We start from the raw sequence: 16,984 nt of genomic DNA, 5'->3' as shown, positions 1-16,984 counted from the left end.
CTCAGATGAGCCCCATCTCCCTAAGATCATATAAAGGTCTTTTGTTAAATTTTCTGTTTCTATAGTTTAGGGAACAGATACTCGTATGATGAAACATGTCTAAAGTTAGTAGGAAAAAAATACCTATAACGGTACTATCATAAATTACAGAATCATAGAAAATATGTTTGAAAGGGACCTGTTAGGTTATTTCAGGATGTTGCAGGATGTTGCATCAAAAAAGAAAAACACTATTTTAGGCAATAAATGGGCCTACTTTTGATTTAGATGACTCTACTGCATTTGTGATGAGTACATCATTAAGTAAAATGGTTCACTACCCCATTGCCCTAACCAATTTTATTTTAATTTTAAAGTTAAATTTGATCTTTAACAACATAACCTCTTACTTCCTGTTTTACAACTGGTGTTTGATAGAAACAATCATTTCCTTCTATCATTGCCCTTTAAATATTTATGGGAAGTAATAATCCCACTTTACACATTGGGGAGGCACTCTTGTGTCCTCACAAATAACAATGTTGACATTGATGGTACTACATTAATGGATTAAACTCTTTTACATGACAAGGAAAATTCATTCTGCCTGCTGTAAATCCAAGAAATATATTTATAGATAATTTTACCATATTCCATAATATGGAAACTGGATAAAGATAGCCTGGGATTATTTTTTGTTTGGGATTTATATTTATATAGGGCAAAATTCTCTGCCCAGCACAACAGCACCACAGAAATGCTTTATGGGAGCTGGAATCCTCTCCTAATAGCCTGTGGAGTGTTACTGGAGTTGTTCTGCACCAAAATACAATGTGGCAGAAATGTGAAACAAACAAACCATGGTTTTGCCCTGTTATACGCAGGACTCTGGTACTGAAAATAAACCATGATTTTGTCTACTATCCCCAAAAGTGAAAATGATGTTTCTAAATACACATTTATCATTAAAAGTGTGACCATCTGATAAGTTTCTAGGAACATTTACAACCTTAAAAACAGCAGAAAACAAAACACCTCATCTATTACCTTGGGGTTGCACATTCAGCTGGACGGTCACTCTCCTTACCCCCAAAGCACTGACAGCTTGGCATTCATACTGGCCTTGATCATGTTGGGCCACATGTACAATACGCAATGTTCCAGATGACAGCACAGTGTGGCGTCCATCAGGCAGCTGACTTCCTGCAATGTGTCAAACAACTGAGACATAAATACGGTAAATTACACTTATTTACATACTTATCATAGGGTTTGGGTTTTTTATTATTTTAGTTAACATCTTGGGAGGCATTATATATTAAAAGGCATTCCCTTTAAAATTCTTGACATGGTTAATTGTGAGTATTTTGCTCTTTCCTTTCAAATTCTACCATTGCTGGTCTTTTTCTCTTTGCTTATTAAATAAGATGTTAATTTAGTCATACTTTGAAAATATAAAAATTGCCGGCAACTTAGCAGAGAACTCAAAGAGCATTTGATCACATTTGGTAATATCAAATTCGGAAGGGCTAATATTCATTATTTAGACCTTGTTATGCAAAAAAGATCCAGTCCACAAAAAGAGAAATTGAAGGACCAGGCAGTCCAATGAATTGTTACAGTACTTTTTCCACCTCTGGAAAACTTAAATGATTTAATTTTAGTATATGCTGACAGTACTTGAGTGGGGAACAATGGGTTATTGAGCAATGTGAGTTGCTTGCTTCAATGTCATGGACAGATAATGAGCTATTCATCATCTTGCTAATAGTGTTGTTTTTATTGAGAGGTGTGACAACAGAGAGCTCACAATGTGATCTGAAGGAGAGCCAGAGTAGATAGGTGTTGAACTCAAATAATAGTAGTAGTAGTAGTAATAATAATAATAATTAGTTCCCATATAGTGCTTTTACTCCATATGTCTCCAAATGCACTTTAGACACAGGAGGTAAGCATTATGATAATTACTGTTTTACAGATGAGGAAACTGAGCACAGAAGGATGAACTGACTTGCACAAAGTCATTCAAACAGGGCAGTACCACAGCCAGGAAGAGAATGCAAGTCCACTGCTCTGTCCACTAGGACACATCCCACTTCAATAAACCTGAACATTTGGTAAGGATTCAAACAACTTAAGCAATCAGAATCTGCCTTATGAAAAAAGTAATCAGAAACTGGTTATAAAGTGAGCCCTTTTTCTTTAGCTTCCAGATTTGCACTAGTATTGTGGTGTAGGAAGGAATGAGGTTAGCTGGACATTAAGGTTTTTGTTAACAGGTTAAATTCCATAATATTTACTAAATAAATAAACTTGTCCATGTAATCCCAGGGTGACTATATTAGTATTATTTCCACCATATAAATTGGATTGCCACAAAATTCAAAAACTGAAGATCAAGTGGTATAGAGTTGTATGCTAATTTGAAACTCTATCGCCAAGCAACCCTCTTGAGCTATTTCCTCATTTCTTGTAAAATTACTAAGTAAAGTCCATAACATATCATTGCTATTTAGTAACATGAGGATAAAGCCTCACGTGTTGAACCCTTGCACAACGGCAGATTGGGGCCAATAGTGCAATTTACGTAAGAATAGAACATAAGAATGGCCATACTGGGTCAGACCAAAGGTCCATCAAGCCCAGTATCCTGTCCTCTAATAGTGGCCAATGGCAGGTGCCCCAAAGGAAATGAACAGTCAGGATATTATCAAGTGATCCATGCCCTGTTACCCAATCCCAGCTTCTGGCAAACAGAAGCTAGGGACACCATTCCTGCCCATTCTGGCCATTGATGGACCTATCTTCCATGAATTTACCTAACTGCCTTTATCACATAATTACAAATTGATTACATAGCCATAGGTTCCATAAAAGAAGATGGTTCCAAAACACTAACATACTGATATGAACTTATTTTGCTATTACTTGCTTGGAAATAACTATTCAGTCTAAAAAGAAGCAGCAGATGTTATGAAGTGACCTTTTAAATTTATGGATATTTCCAAAATTACAATGTGCTAAATTCTATCCTCAGTTAAGCATGCAAAATGCAACAGAAGATGCACACACTTAGTTGGGGACGGAAGTCCACCCAATATACTTAATTTAAAAAAAGACGACATAAACCAGGTAAAGTGAGATTTTTGTTAAACAGGAACATTATCTTTTGTCATTAATGTTACAGCAAGCAAAATTATTCTACCAATAGGCACCTCATCATAAATATATACACTATGTAAGGTCCCAGCTTCAAAGAGTCTAAGGGTCAACAACTGAGGCTACAAAGGAAAACAGAAAGGTTGTGATTGTGCAAAGTAAGTTACAAGGTAACAAACTCAGAAATGGCATGGGCCTAGAATGATTGAACAGGTTGTAGATTGGTTTGTTTTTTTTAAATTGTATGTATATACAATAAACATCTTATAAAATAGAAACGTTGTCTTCATCCTACTTCTTGCGAGTGTTGAAGAAGGAGTTGATCGTAAGGAGGAATTTGAATGACAAGAGGAAGGTCGCCTGGCAAACCAAGTCTGTGAGGGAATTCCAGGCAAGGGAATGGATACAGGGAAAGTGGATGACTGGGCACTGAAACCAGCATCATTGACAGATCAGAGCATGTGGGGTTTTTGTACACATGTGATGACATAAAAAGAGATGAGGTCAGATAAATACAAATTGCTTTAAATATCCCAATTTCAGGAATTCTATGCAATACTTTCTTGATTTACTTAGTAACTCTTTCCAATAACAACAACAACAACAAAAAAGGGCAGGAGGTTGTTTTTATTTATTTTACATATAAAATGCAGCACAGAAATATGATCTCATGTAGATTTGGTTATACCTGATTTGGTCCAGGCAATCACAGGAAGAGGATTACCATCTGCTTCACAGTGGAAATCTACCGTGCGCCCTTCTATCACCACCTGATTGTAAGGGCTTACTGTAAACTGCGGAGGAGCTGAACAGAAAAAAAAATTGCTTGACATTAACACACGTTGCAGGTGTAAATCATGTCATGTGCTTTCCTTTACTATCAAGGAAGCAAAGTGTTCTTTGTGTTACCATTTGCAGTACTGAAAGCAGCTAAAATAACTGGGTAATATAGCTATGTATATAAAGCATAAACCCATTACCTTCAGAAGAACTTTTTACAACGTCACTATAGTCACCACACAAAATTAAAAACTTGGGAGAACGTGGCTTGCACGAATGATGATCTGTCACAGGTTCCATTAAGACAAAACTTTATTGTAATGAGTACAGCTGGGACTCTGAGGGCAAACAGTACACAGCTCTGGCTCCTATCACAGTCTTCCTATTTATGGTGGATAGCAACAAAACATATTCCTAAAACCCCATCTCTAAGAGAACAGAATTCATGTCTCATAGCATTTTATGCAAAAATCAACAAAAGAAACATTCTGAAATCAAAACTCTTGTGTATGATAACAGCAGCAGTAAGGAACAACATGGAAGACTTCCACAATTCTTCCTCTGTCAGAGAAGCACCAAAGGTAAAAGCCAGACTTCATCTCATTAATCACAGAGAAACTCTTTGCTTATGGTTCAAATGCTGCCCTTGAACCTCCGTATACAAAAATGCTAAGTACGTGGATGGAGGCTACTGTTGCTGCCAGGGGATGAGCTTTATAGCTGATTGCTGGTAAATGTGCTTCCCAACTCCTCTTTCACAGTGTGGTGAACTACAGGGCAACGCTGCTTTAAGTGGCTATGGAAACACTGGTTCCCCAACAACATACCTTATCGTGGGGAGAGGAAAGGACAACTGAGGAGTCACCTCAGATTAGGTAGGAGTGAGTAGAGGCAGCAGCAATGGAAGGACGGATGTGGGAAGGAGCAAATTACTTCTCCCTGCTACTCCAGCTCCTGATTGGTTCTAGTAGCCACATGATTTTGGGGTTGTTTTCCCTCCTCAACCAGTGGGTGTGATATAATGTGTCTTTCATAATATTATTCCTGCTTTAGATGAGAAAGTAAATGAGGATACAACAGTAAAGATGGACTAAAACAAGAACCAGTTATCCAAATCCCCTTCCCCAAACTTGGAGGGTTTGGATGAAATGGGACCACCACTAATTTTAGTTTTGTAAAACAAAAAGCATTTTTTGCCATCGCTATAGCAGACAAAAGGCCAGAGTTAATTTAAAATAATCCACTGGAGAAAGAAGATGAAAAGAAAGAAGTTCATAGTTAGGTGTCCCTAACATCAACATCCAACCTTTCCATGCATATGTGTCTCACACCCCCTTCAGCTTTTGCTTTCTTTTAAACTACATATAGTTAATGCAGATCTCACTTTGTGGAGGTAAGTAATTCACCATGTGCTGCACTACCTTAAGAAATGAATATGAATGACATATTTCTTCACCTTTTCCCAGTTCCCCATTTCTCTGGATGTTTTGATTCCTGATTTAAATTCAGGAAGACGACTTTCAGAAACTTCAAGCAACTGAAGTTAAACTTCAGTTCAAAACACTGCAACTCAAGGTAGCTCAACTGATATTATTGCATGCTTCTTTTATCTTCTATTTTATAGATTTTTAAAAAATAAAAATTACTACTACTGATTATTTCCAGTAAATATGAACATATCATGATTGTGAGCTATGTGAATAAAAATATCCTATTAAAAAAAAAGTTTTCCCCCAAAATGTACACTTCATCTTGACTTTGTTTTTGTGTTCCATTTTCTATATATATTTGTGTTCCCTCTTCAACATACATGTGTGTATATATATATAAATTACTACTACCAGTAATATCTCTGCTGAAGAGAAACAAACACAAAGTCAAGATGTAGTATTCTCTCTCTCTCTGTACATATATAAAACACCAAGCACAACATGATTGTATGGTTATGGCATGCAGAGCCAGGCATTCAAACCACCTTATCTCTACCCTGTAGTGACACCATGTACGGAGCAAAAGATTATGATTAAAGCACTTTAGTGAATATGGTGTCAAACTAAATGAAACTGACTTTTAAAAGATCAAGTTTTAACTCCCTGCCCCCTCCATTTATGGTGCTTGGTAAAGGCACAATTAAGGTAGTTTGAGTGCTTCAAGTGGGCATTTCAAACATTAACTGCTTTGGGTTCCTTTAAAATTTAACCTTAACTTTGAATTTCCTGGATATGTAATGTTTGGTTTGGGGATAATTAAAACATTCTTGTAATGTGTTATACCATTTTGTTACTGATATGTCAGCTCAACCGGATCTCCACCTTCACTTTTTGCCTGTGAATATGCACTAGGCACCATTTAAAACTCAGCATTATTTGTCTCGGGAACCTGTAGTATCTACAAGCTCCCAAAGTTAGAACTGGTAATTCCATAGTAGCAGCATGATGTGAAAATGTTGAAATGTTTAAAGGCACTGATTCCATATGTCTATGAACAGAAAGATACACATCCTGCACAGAATTTTAGATTGCCTAGGAGAGCATAACTCCTTCGAGAATATTCACTGTCTATTCAGAATTCTTCCTCCAGATGAGCTGTCTTGAAAAAGGAATTATTAATAATTACTGCATCACAAACAAAATATACTAATTATGCTCAAGTGAGATTCAAGAATGGCTAAGTACCATCAACTGTAATGAGACTTTTGTGTAAGGTCCCAAACAACAATCACATGTAGATTCTTCAGAAGATGCTATGGCAAAAAGCCATGTTGTAGAGAATTAATTAAAACAGCCATAAGAGTTGGCTTAAACTTAAGCAAAACCCAGTACTAACTACAACCAGGAAAACAGAAGATTAAAATCCAAATGGATTTGTCATTTCCACATCTCATCTCTTTTATCACTGATTAACTTATGTTCTTGGGACACTTCGTTTATAATCAGATAAAACTGGGAGTTGTATTGACCGTTCTAAGGCAGACCATTTGATGTTATAATACATTTGACTCTTTCACGCTCTCATTTATTGTTATAGAAAGCCAGAAGCAGATTGCCAATGCTAAAAAACTCATGAAGATATTTAAAACAATTTATTTCCAATGAGGAATCTTAGTATCAAAGTTATTAATTATTATTATGATTATGATGTTTATATTTGTCACATAAACAGAGTTTTGTCATCTTACTAAAATCAATCAAGAAAAAACCTTTCTGGCCACATATTATAAAGCTGCTTACTGGGAATGCATTTTGATTTTATTAATTGAGTTTTGAGTGTTAATTATTGTAAATCTTATAAAGCACCTGCTTCACATACTGATTTTAACTTTTGAATGGGAAACAAATTTTCAATTTTTATTTATCGCTTGTCTCAGCCAATCTATAGAGCAGATTTTATGTTATTCACTCTAATTGCTGCCACAATATATATGGATACTATAGTAATTGGAACAAAAAGAAGGAGTATCTGCTAAAATGACATATAAGCATAAAATATAAAACACAAGATGAAATCTGTTTTCACTGTGAAATAAAAGAAGCCGCCTTTTGCATACCAGTTGGTTGATTAATGATCCAGCTAAAGAGAAATTAAAAAGCTATACATTGATACATAAAAGTAATAAGGAAGCAGAAAAGAATCTGGAAGGACAAACAGATGGCAAGTTCTATCATATGGTCTCTATAGATGAAAAACTGCACTCTTTTGTTGGTGTTATCATAGGTTATGCATTATAAATAGTATACATCCAAACAAAGTAGATCAAAATGCATATATAGGTTATTTAGGAAGGACAAATAAGGATAGATAAGATGTGACATCTGTGGGAAATAACTATTTATTACCAAGAAAAAGTAAAAAAAAAAAAAAAAAAGTAAAATAACCCTGAGATATTCATAATAATAATGGTAGCAGAGAACCCAAACAGGGAGGGATCAAAGATTAAAGCCTACTGGAGATCTGTGATAAACCACTAGTCCATATGCTGTGTAACACAATTATGATAATTTGTGAAGAAGATACAAATTAGAGTAATAAAAATTATTTTAACCATTCAGACTATACCAAGACAAATTCAAAGCACAAACTGGGTATTTTTGAATATAATAATGAAAAGCTTCCTGCTATAATATGAAAAAGATACTAGAGAAAGAGTAAAGATGATTTTGCTGTCATTTTTTATTTTTCTCTTTTAAATGTATGTATTTTTGCCTTCAAGCTATTCAGAAACTTCAGACAGGAAGGCAAGGGCCGAATGATCAGAATTGATTTTTTTAAGACTTTCTATTTATTTTGATGCTTTGATAGTGAACACTTTTCTTTGCTCAAGTATTTACTGTTTGGTTTTTTTTCTGCCTTCCAAAGGGAGCTGCAAACCAACTGAAAGCTTGAAAGTTTATTGCGGTAGCCATTTATGAAATAATAATTTGCATTTTCTTACAACACTTCTCTCACAAGAAATATCCCCACACCAATAGCAACATGCTATAGAGGGAATACGTTCCTCTATCCCTTTCTATATAAGCATTCAAATGTTACCCAATCTCCCTTTCCTCCCCCAAACAAATTTGTGCTAAGACTGTGACAATAGGATCTGCTCATAAAAGGCCAAATCCTATTTGCCTTCTACATGCCACACTCTCACTGGTTAAGTTTTGAAGTCAATTCCAGAATCTGATTTACTTTATGATCTAGCATGTGTTACAGTTACAGACATAAGTAAAACCATTTTACAGCAAGTCTTGTTATTTCAATAGCATTAAAGGAAGGAAGAGAAAGGTCACAATGAAAAAAAAACACTGCAAGAAGTTGGCAAGGAAAAGCACATATAACAAGACATGATCTATCACCTGACCCTTCAGATACATGTGTATATATGCCTTGTCATACTTATTAGAAGGCATCTTTCCTACTCTTATATTCAAGGATATTTGTTATGTACTTGGCTTACTGAAGCTACTAAAGCTGTACAATTCGGCTCTAGAAAATAGTAGTGGTCTTTGAGACACCACGACTTCTAGGCTTCTATGAAGTTTAGAAACAAAGGTGGTCATGTATCGTCTATTTGCAACAGGTTGGTTTATTCATCGTTAGCATTACTGGGTGGATTCTGTTAAGTATTTTTGAACTGGTGGACAGGGTTAAATTGATCTGAAGGGAGAAGAGAAATACAGAGCTCTTTAATTAGATATATAAGAAATCATTTACTGGGACAGTACAATGAATTTTTTAAAAGGCAATGGTGAAAAGTGAATGAAATAGTTTGAAGTACAATGGGTGGGCAGTGATGTGGATGGGAAGAAGCAGAGTGGTACTCATTCCATGGAAGTTTTGATAGAATGTACTTATTCATCTGGGTCTGAACAGGGACTTTGGCCAACCAGTAAATAAAGAAAATAATTACTTGAAACTTCTGGATCCATCTGGGAAGTCACCTTCCAGATGGATACACTGTCCTGTATGGGCCATCACCACCAAGGCACAGATAGCTGCTTGAGCCCATGATTTAGAAGTTTGAAAATGGAGTGCATAATGGATAAATGACTTGGCAGACATATGTAACAGTGAATTGTATACAGTATGGGATAGAGAGGAGAGAGTTAACAGTGTACAATAATTCCCAAAAATGTCTTGGCATGGGACCTAGCAATCAAACTAGAGCAGCAGTTCTCAAACTGTGGTCAGGATCCCAAAGTGGGTTGCAACTCTATTTTAATGGGATCACCAGGGCTAGCATTAGACTTGGTGTGACCTGGGGCTGAAGCTCAAGTGCTTCAGCCCCAGGCAGTGGGGCTCGGGCTTCGGCTTCAGCTCTGGGCAGTGGGGCTCAGGTTTCAGGCCCCCTGCCCAGGGCTGAATTCCTTGGGCTTCTACTTTGGCCCCCCACCTGGGGCTTGGGCTGGCTTAGGCTTTGATTCCCCACCTTGGAGTTGTGTAGTAATTTTTGTTGTTAGAAAGGGGTTGCGGTGCAATGAAATTTGAGAACCGCTGAACTAGAGAGATGAAGATAGGAGACTGTCCTTTTTAGACAGAATTGAGCATGCCTTTGTGATTGATGAGAGTGGTGAGTGGTGTGAAAATGACAGGGACATAACAGGGAGACTAGAGAATTTAACTAATGAACTTGAAATAGTATATGCTTTGTGTATGGGACACGGGAGTATGGGATGGGGACAGTGCTGGCAAAAGCCCTGACATTCAGGCAATTAAATGAGTCAGACATGAAGATCTGCTTATGACCTTCATGTGCATATGTAATTACTGCATGTTAACATGACCAGAAAAAAGAGGTGCAAAGATTGCTAGACAGACAATAAATCTACCTTCTCTTTCTCGATCTCTCAGTATTCAAGTGAACTAGCAATGGCAGTCCATGGGGGTCCATGCACATGGTCAAAGAAGACAAGGAAAGATTTTAAATGTCTTAACATTTTTTGGGCCTGCTTACATTCTATATGCTCTCTTTCTCTCCCTAAAGTTCTTCTCAACGGACTGAGAAGATCATAGCCACATTGATTTAGACAGGCAACCTACTGATTATTATACTTAGATCATTCAGCCAGGAATTGAAACTGTACCTGTGAGATTTTCAAACCATCTGTATTGACCTAACTCGGCCTTTGTTGATGTCAATGGAAGCGAAATTAGCCCAATGGTGAGCACTTCAAAACTCCCACCCACAATTTAAGAGAGACTGCTGAATTGGAATTAATTTGCAAACTGGATACAATTAACTTAGGCTTGAATAGAGACTGGGAATGGATGAGTCATTACACAAAGTAAAACTATTTCCCCATGGTATTTCTCCCTCCCACCCCACCCCCCACTGTTCCTCTGATATTCTTGTTAACTGCTGGAATTAGCCTACCTGCTTGTCACCATGAAAGGTTTTCCTCCTTCCCCCCCCTGCTGTTGGTGATGGCTTATCTTAAGTGATCACTCTCCTTACAGTGTGTATGATAAACCCATTGTTTCATGTTCTCTGTGTGTGTGTATATAAATCTCTCCTCTGTTTTTTCCACCAAATGCATCCGATGAAGTGAGCTGTAGCTCACGAAAGCTTATGCTCTAATAAATTTGTTAGTCTCTAAGGTGCCACAAGTACTCCTTTTCTTTAAGTGACCAATCATACAGCATAAATAGCAAATTGCAAACAACAAATATTTAGAGATGGTATTTTGTAAATAATCCAAAGGCTAAACTGGTTGGAAGAAATGGCTCATCAAACAATTCAATACAGTGAAATAAATATTTAAAAATAATTTCTTCATAAATAATTTCTAAAGAGAAAAAAAGATAAATGATTAATGAAGAATGTATATCCAGCTCTGTTCCAAACCGTAGACATTTTCTGCCATAGTAATTGGAGATTTTTAAGAGCGGATTAGACAAACACCTGTCAGGAATGGTCTAGATAATACTTAGTCTTGCCTAAAGTGCAGGGCACTGGATTAGATGGCCTCTTGAGGTCCCTTCCAGTCCTACGATTCTAGGATTCTATGATGATAAGCATGGCATAAAAACATACCATTACATTCAATTAATTATTGCAACTCATATCTAGGAATGAATCCTCACACACTGAACAAGCTCCAATGGATGTAAAACACATCAGGTTGTCTGCTTAACAATACAGTTCACCATAAACACATCGCCCCAATGCTTAGCTCTCTGCACTGGCTCCCCGTTGAATACAGAGTTAGGTTCAAGGTCTCCAGCCTGATCATCAAAGCCATCCCTGGGACTGGCTCTAGCTACAGGTATCTGAGACATTGCATCTCCCTCTGCCACAATGACTTTCTCTGACATCTATGATCTATCAGCACAACAAAGCTGTTGAACAATGGGGGAGATTCATGACTGCAGGAAACACCGTGGAACTAGATTATGGGTCCCAGTACTGCAAAGGACCACAAAACTAACTACTTTCAGAACAAAATGCAAAACTCGTTTATTTGACTTAGTTTTCCCTAAGTTTTTCCACACACACCCAAAATGCACATTCATCCACAAGTAAACAAGCCAAACCCTTTTAAAACTAATCAAGTTATTTTCCTTACTGGCTAGAAAGAGGGTTTGGGAGTTTTTTTCATTTTTAGACACTGTGGATCATATAAATACCAACCTAAATAGCTACACAATTGTTTACCCAACTGCTTATTTAACTATAAGGTCCTAAAATGGACTGTCAGGTTTGATCAAAGTTAACTCAAATGGTTGTCAGGCTGTAGTAGGGGTAGCTAAATGATGTTTTGCACACCTTTGACTATTCTGGATGTAGCTGTGCTGGTCAATGTTGGTCTTCCCTGACTTTATACAGCCGGTGTAAAATATTCTCAAATAAACAGGCCAAATTCATTCCTTGTGTAGCTCTACTAGAGTCAATGGAGTTACTTTACACCAGTGATGAATTTGGCTCAGTGTTTTACTAATAAATGTTGAATGCTTGAAATACTAATATATAGTCCAATAAATGTATTCCTGAGGGCTCAGTTCTGCCCTCAGATATGTATACACCTCTACTGTTCAGTCAACAAGTATGGTGTACATATGTATCTGAGGCAAAATTTGACTGACAGGCATATTGGTATAGACCAGACAACAGATTGCAAGACAACAAAGAGTCCACATTTCCATCATACAATTCAATTCCATCATACACATGACCTGAAAGCTATGTTTCAGGCTTGAGCCATGGAAATCTCAGCAGCAGCTTCATCTTCTACTTACCTTGTACAATAATAATTGCTGATGCTTGGACAGAGCCCTGGTTGTTACGAGCATGGCAGATAAACTGATTGTGGTCCTGCAATGTGATGTTCTCAATGAAAAGTCCTCCAGAAGAAGTGATGTTGTACCTGGATTCATTCAGCGACTCTCCATTTCCTCTCGTCCAGCTGATGTGAGGTTGGGGGTGGCCTGTGGCCATGCATTCCAAAGTGGTGCTGGTGCCAACTAAGACCTCTGTATTCTGGGGTTGAATGATAAAACTGGGCTTGGCTAGGAAAGAAAGAAAAACAAGGTGAAAGAGGGCTTTAATTTCCACCTTTTCAAACTAAACTGCTATGCTACTGTTTTAGTAAGGATGATCTTTCACGTTAGGCACTGGTTTAAGACACAGAAGATCGAAGTTCAATTCTCAAGTCTGCTGCAGACTTCCTGGACGGCCTGGGGAAAATTACATAATGTTGCTCTGCCTCAGATCCCCATCTGTAAAATGGGAATGACAACACTTCCTTTCTCCCACTTCTAGTCTCCTTAAATTTTAAGCACTTCCACCACGGATTCTCTTACTGTGTGTTTATAGAGTGCAAAACAAAATGGGACCCTGGTTTTGATCAGGGCAGTACTGTAATTCAGATTAAGTTTGTATAATTTTTCATATTAAGTGAATACTTACTAAATCTCAAATTGAGGTTTGGGGATGTTTTAAGGAATATATTTGAGGATTAAAAGTAGATATATTTTTATTCAAGTGAATGAAAAATGTGTTTCCAAACTAGACAAAATGCAAAGAAGCAGAAAGTATTACTTGGAACACTGGAGTATCTGAGGAAAGCACTCTGTGTCTTGACCTCGCCTGCCACATTCCGGGCCATACATTGATAGACGCCTTGGTCAGATTCTCGGGTATTCTGAATCATGAGGGTCCCATCTTCAAGCAAATTCAACCGCCTGTCATCTTTCATATCCAACGAATGGCTGAAAATAGAGGAGAACTCTGACAAGTTATATTTGTCAAATCTGCACATTTTGGAACACTTCTATCATCTTACAAATTAAGAAAAAGACACTGAATATTTTGAGGAAAGTATAAAGACCAGATCCTGATGACAAACAAGTGCATTTACTATAAATTAATAGATCATCTGCATATTATGTAATTGGAATTTCATACTTGGGATGGAGGATAAATTAATGATACTGGGACCATGCATATGTTTCAATGCAATGTTCAGCTTCTAATTATGGGTCTAATAGTGTGAGGTGCTGCACACCCTCTTCTCCCAGTGAAGACAATGGGAGAGGAGGGCTCTCTGTACCTTGCAGGAATGATCCCTCTGTTAAGTTCTTGAATTTATTTTGATTTTGTTTAATGAAATGGTATAAATTGTCCCTGGTTCTTACAGTACAAAGTAGTAAGATTTATTATACATGGTCGCATCAAGGTTACCTGTGTTTTGTCTGGGTCCTGCAGAGAGCACAGGTATTGTATAGCCACTGCTCCCCTCTATGGACAAGTGGGGAGGAGACAGGAGTGGATTATGACTCTGCCTTTCCCTTCCCCAGTGGAGTTTGCTAGATACATGACGATAAGTGAACACCGTTTACAACACTGCAGTCAATTATTTTATCCTAATGCAAGAGGGATGAGGTACTTTGGGATGAACTGTGACACATTTACATTTACCTCTTACTCAGGGCTGTCATTAAACACCACATTCTAGCACGAGTTTTGTTTTTAATTGGTAATTGTTCTTTTAATTTTGCTTTTACCATGCTGGATTTGAGATTACACACCAGAAGAGCATTTGTTTACTCATTTGGGGCATCAGTACTGTTTGCTCAGGGCAACATTTCTTTGTTCCTTTTTTCTGACTGATGCAATATGACAGTTTCTTATGAAAGTAACTTTCAAAAATGGTCATCACTAAATTAAATTTTAAATTAAAATTTTATTTGCTTAGGCAGACTGGAATAGTGTGGTTTTAACAAGGTTCTGCAGTGTTTGTAAACAATTATCCATCTAGGTTGGCTACTGTAGATTTGCAAAAGGACATTCAAGACACGTAGGCAGTAGTTTCTTCCAAAGCAACTTCCCTGCTGGGCAACATGGTGTGACTATGATACAAGCAGGGTAAACCTACTGAGTGACTCTTCTGGAACAGTTTGTATCATGGTTGGGGGTATATATTTTTCCCCATAAAGCTTCAGTTATAGCTGAATTAATTAAAGAGGAATTTTTAAAAAAAAATCTGAGTTTCAAACTACAATCAAGTATATTAAGTGACAATAGTATACTTATCTAACATCTTTGACAAAAAGCAAGCACTTTAAATAAGGAATAATAAGCATTCAGAGGCAATTTTAAGGACAAAATGACATTATAAATCTTGCACATCTTACATGATAAAAGAGACATTTTCTTAAATATAAAGAAATGCATATTTCATCACAACCATCTTGGATTATTTTTAAAAAATTGATTATTTTTGTTACCTTGTTTGCAATATCTAAATATTTTATTTTGAGGGGCTTTTTAAATGGTGGAAATGTCAGTTAATCTATTTATCAACTAACAGCAGAAGTTCTGGGTAAATTACTTATGTAATTACTGATTCTTGAGACTAATGACAGATGTGTGGTTTGAAGTGTGAGCACATTCAATTCTTTATTGAGTATCACTTTTCATAACCGTGAGCGCTCGGGTGAATAAATGGTCAATTTCAAACTTTTTGAAGGAAATTATTTTTTTTAAACATATAGGGACCTTCAGCTGAATCTCCCCCTTGCTTTTATGACATCAGATAGCAGCCCAGCTCCAGCCTGGTTCAATTCCTTTAAAGCCATCCTAAAAGCAGGGAAGGGGAATGAAACACCTGTGTCCCTCACAACACACACAAAGACCTGGTGCATCTTAATGGTTGAATAAGCTACCCAAAGAAGAGAGGTATTTGGGACAAAGTGGGAAGGTTGCTATGGGAAGGGAGAGGCAGAAGTGCAACAGATTTCTTTCCCTTCTTGCCCCTTACCCAGAAACCGGGAACGGTTTTGGAGCTAAAATGAGAAACATGCTGCTTCCAGTAATAGTAGACATGGGTTGGGGGATGGGGGAGTGAGAAGTGGGAGGCAGTCATATTTGGGAATACTTGTGACAGCCCCACCCCCATTCCTTTAAGAAAATGGGACAGCCTGCTGAAGAACAAACCCTGAGTACATGCTGAGATGGACTAAGCATGTACTCAAATGGGTTTCTGAAAAGAAACATCAGTGTGCACTTGGCAAAGAATACACAATCATTAGATAGAATGCACAGCATAGCCTATCTTCATTTCAAACAAGGGAAAGATGTGTGATGGGGTATGTAAACTCCACAGAAGGGGTTAAGGAGCAGTTATGGGCCCAGGTAGCTCCACCCCACTGCACCTGCAGAGCATGCTCCAGCTGGCGGAGGAGTTTAAAAGAGAGCCAGTCTGGAAAGGAGGAGACACCTATCTTGGGAGCTTCTGGGTAAGGGTGCAGCATTACTCCTGGCTGCAGGAGAGAAGATTGCAAGTGAGAGCTGCCCAAGGGAGGGACTAGCCTTTCCCTAGGACTAGACAACTCTTCATTCCATCTTCTGCTGGATCATTTGGAAGGCTTTTGATCACACCCTGGACTGGGAAGGGAAGTGGCAGGAAGCAGCTGAGGGAGACTACTCCTCAGTATTTGATATCACTGCCTCTCCTAGGGTCCTGGGCTGAAACCCAGTGGAGAGGGAGGGCCTGGGCTCCACTACCAACCTCCCTCTTGCAGAGGGGCCAAAAACCCTTTTCTCCCAGAGAAAAGGGGGATAGAAACATTTAAGCACTGAGGATAGGGCGTACACCCCACAGTAGCTTGCACGTTTGGCTGAGACTCTTTTGTAGGGGAAATTGTACTTGAATGCAGGGTCTGAATGAACTTTCCCCTGACATCTATTGATGAGACAGAGGAAAAGACTTCCCGGAACAGACCATGTTTGCACAGATACTCCTACTCTGCCTAGGTGCACCGCTGCTTTGCCAAAATGATCAATTTTGGCTGGTTTGGGTTACAAGCCACTCTTGTATTTGAATGCAGGGGTAATGAAATGTTGTGATCCTCACTGTATGAGTAAAGGGCAGCAGAACTGTGCTTAGCATGCCCAGATTGAGGGGGTCACCGTAACTGAACCTCACCTGCTAAGCAGGGATTAAGGATGTCAAAGCCCAGTGAGGAGGACAGTGGGTGGGGACAGGAATCTGACCAATGAGTCCTAGATGCCATTGGACCTGCTCTTCTCCATCATTTAATGGCAGAGCTGATTGAACTCAACTGAGAGTCATTGTTTCTG

The 16,984-nt window shown here is 38.0% G+C and overlaps 1 protein-coding gene across 1 annotated transcript in view; it reads right to left on the bottom strand.

Moving 5' to 3' along the window:
- PXDNL (peroxidasin like) overlaps positions 1 to 16,984 on the bottom strand; it is a 297,645-nt gene that overhangs the window by 78,804 nt on the left and 201,857 nt on the right. The window contains exons 9-12 of the mRNA XM_038393301.2: positions 13,442 to 13,611; positions 12,640 to 12,909; positions 3,827 to 3,943; positions 1,027 to 1,182 (exon numbers count right to left, since the gene is read on the bottom strand). Coding sequence (XP_038249229.1) covers positions 1,027 to 1,182; positions 3,827 to 3,943; positions 12,640 to 12,909; positions 13,442 to 13,611 — 713 coding nt within the window. The remainder of the gene's footprint in view (positions 1 to 1,026; positions 1,183 to 3,826; positions 3,944 to 12,639; positions 12,910 to 13,441; positions 13,612 to 16,984) is intronic.

Source organism: Dermochelys coriacea, chromosome 2 (genome assembly GCF_009764565.3).
Source record: "Dermochelys coriacea isolate rDerCor1 chromosome 2, rDerCor1.pri.v4, whole genome shotgun sequence".
Lineage (NCBI taxonomy): Eukaryota > Metazoa > Chordata > Testudines > Dermochelyidae > Dermochelys > Dermochelys coriacea.
The sequence above is the reverse complement of the archived record's forward strand: the minus strand, read 5'-3'. Positions and strand labels throughout refer to the sequence as shown.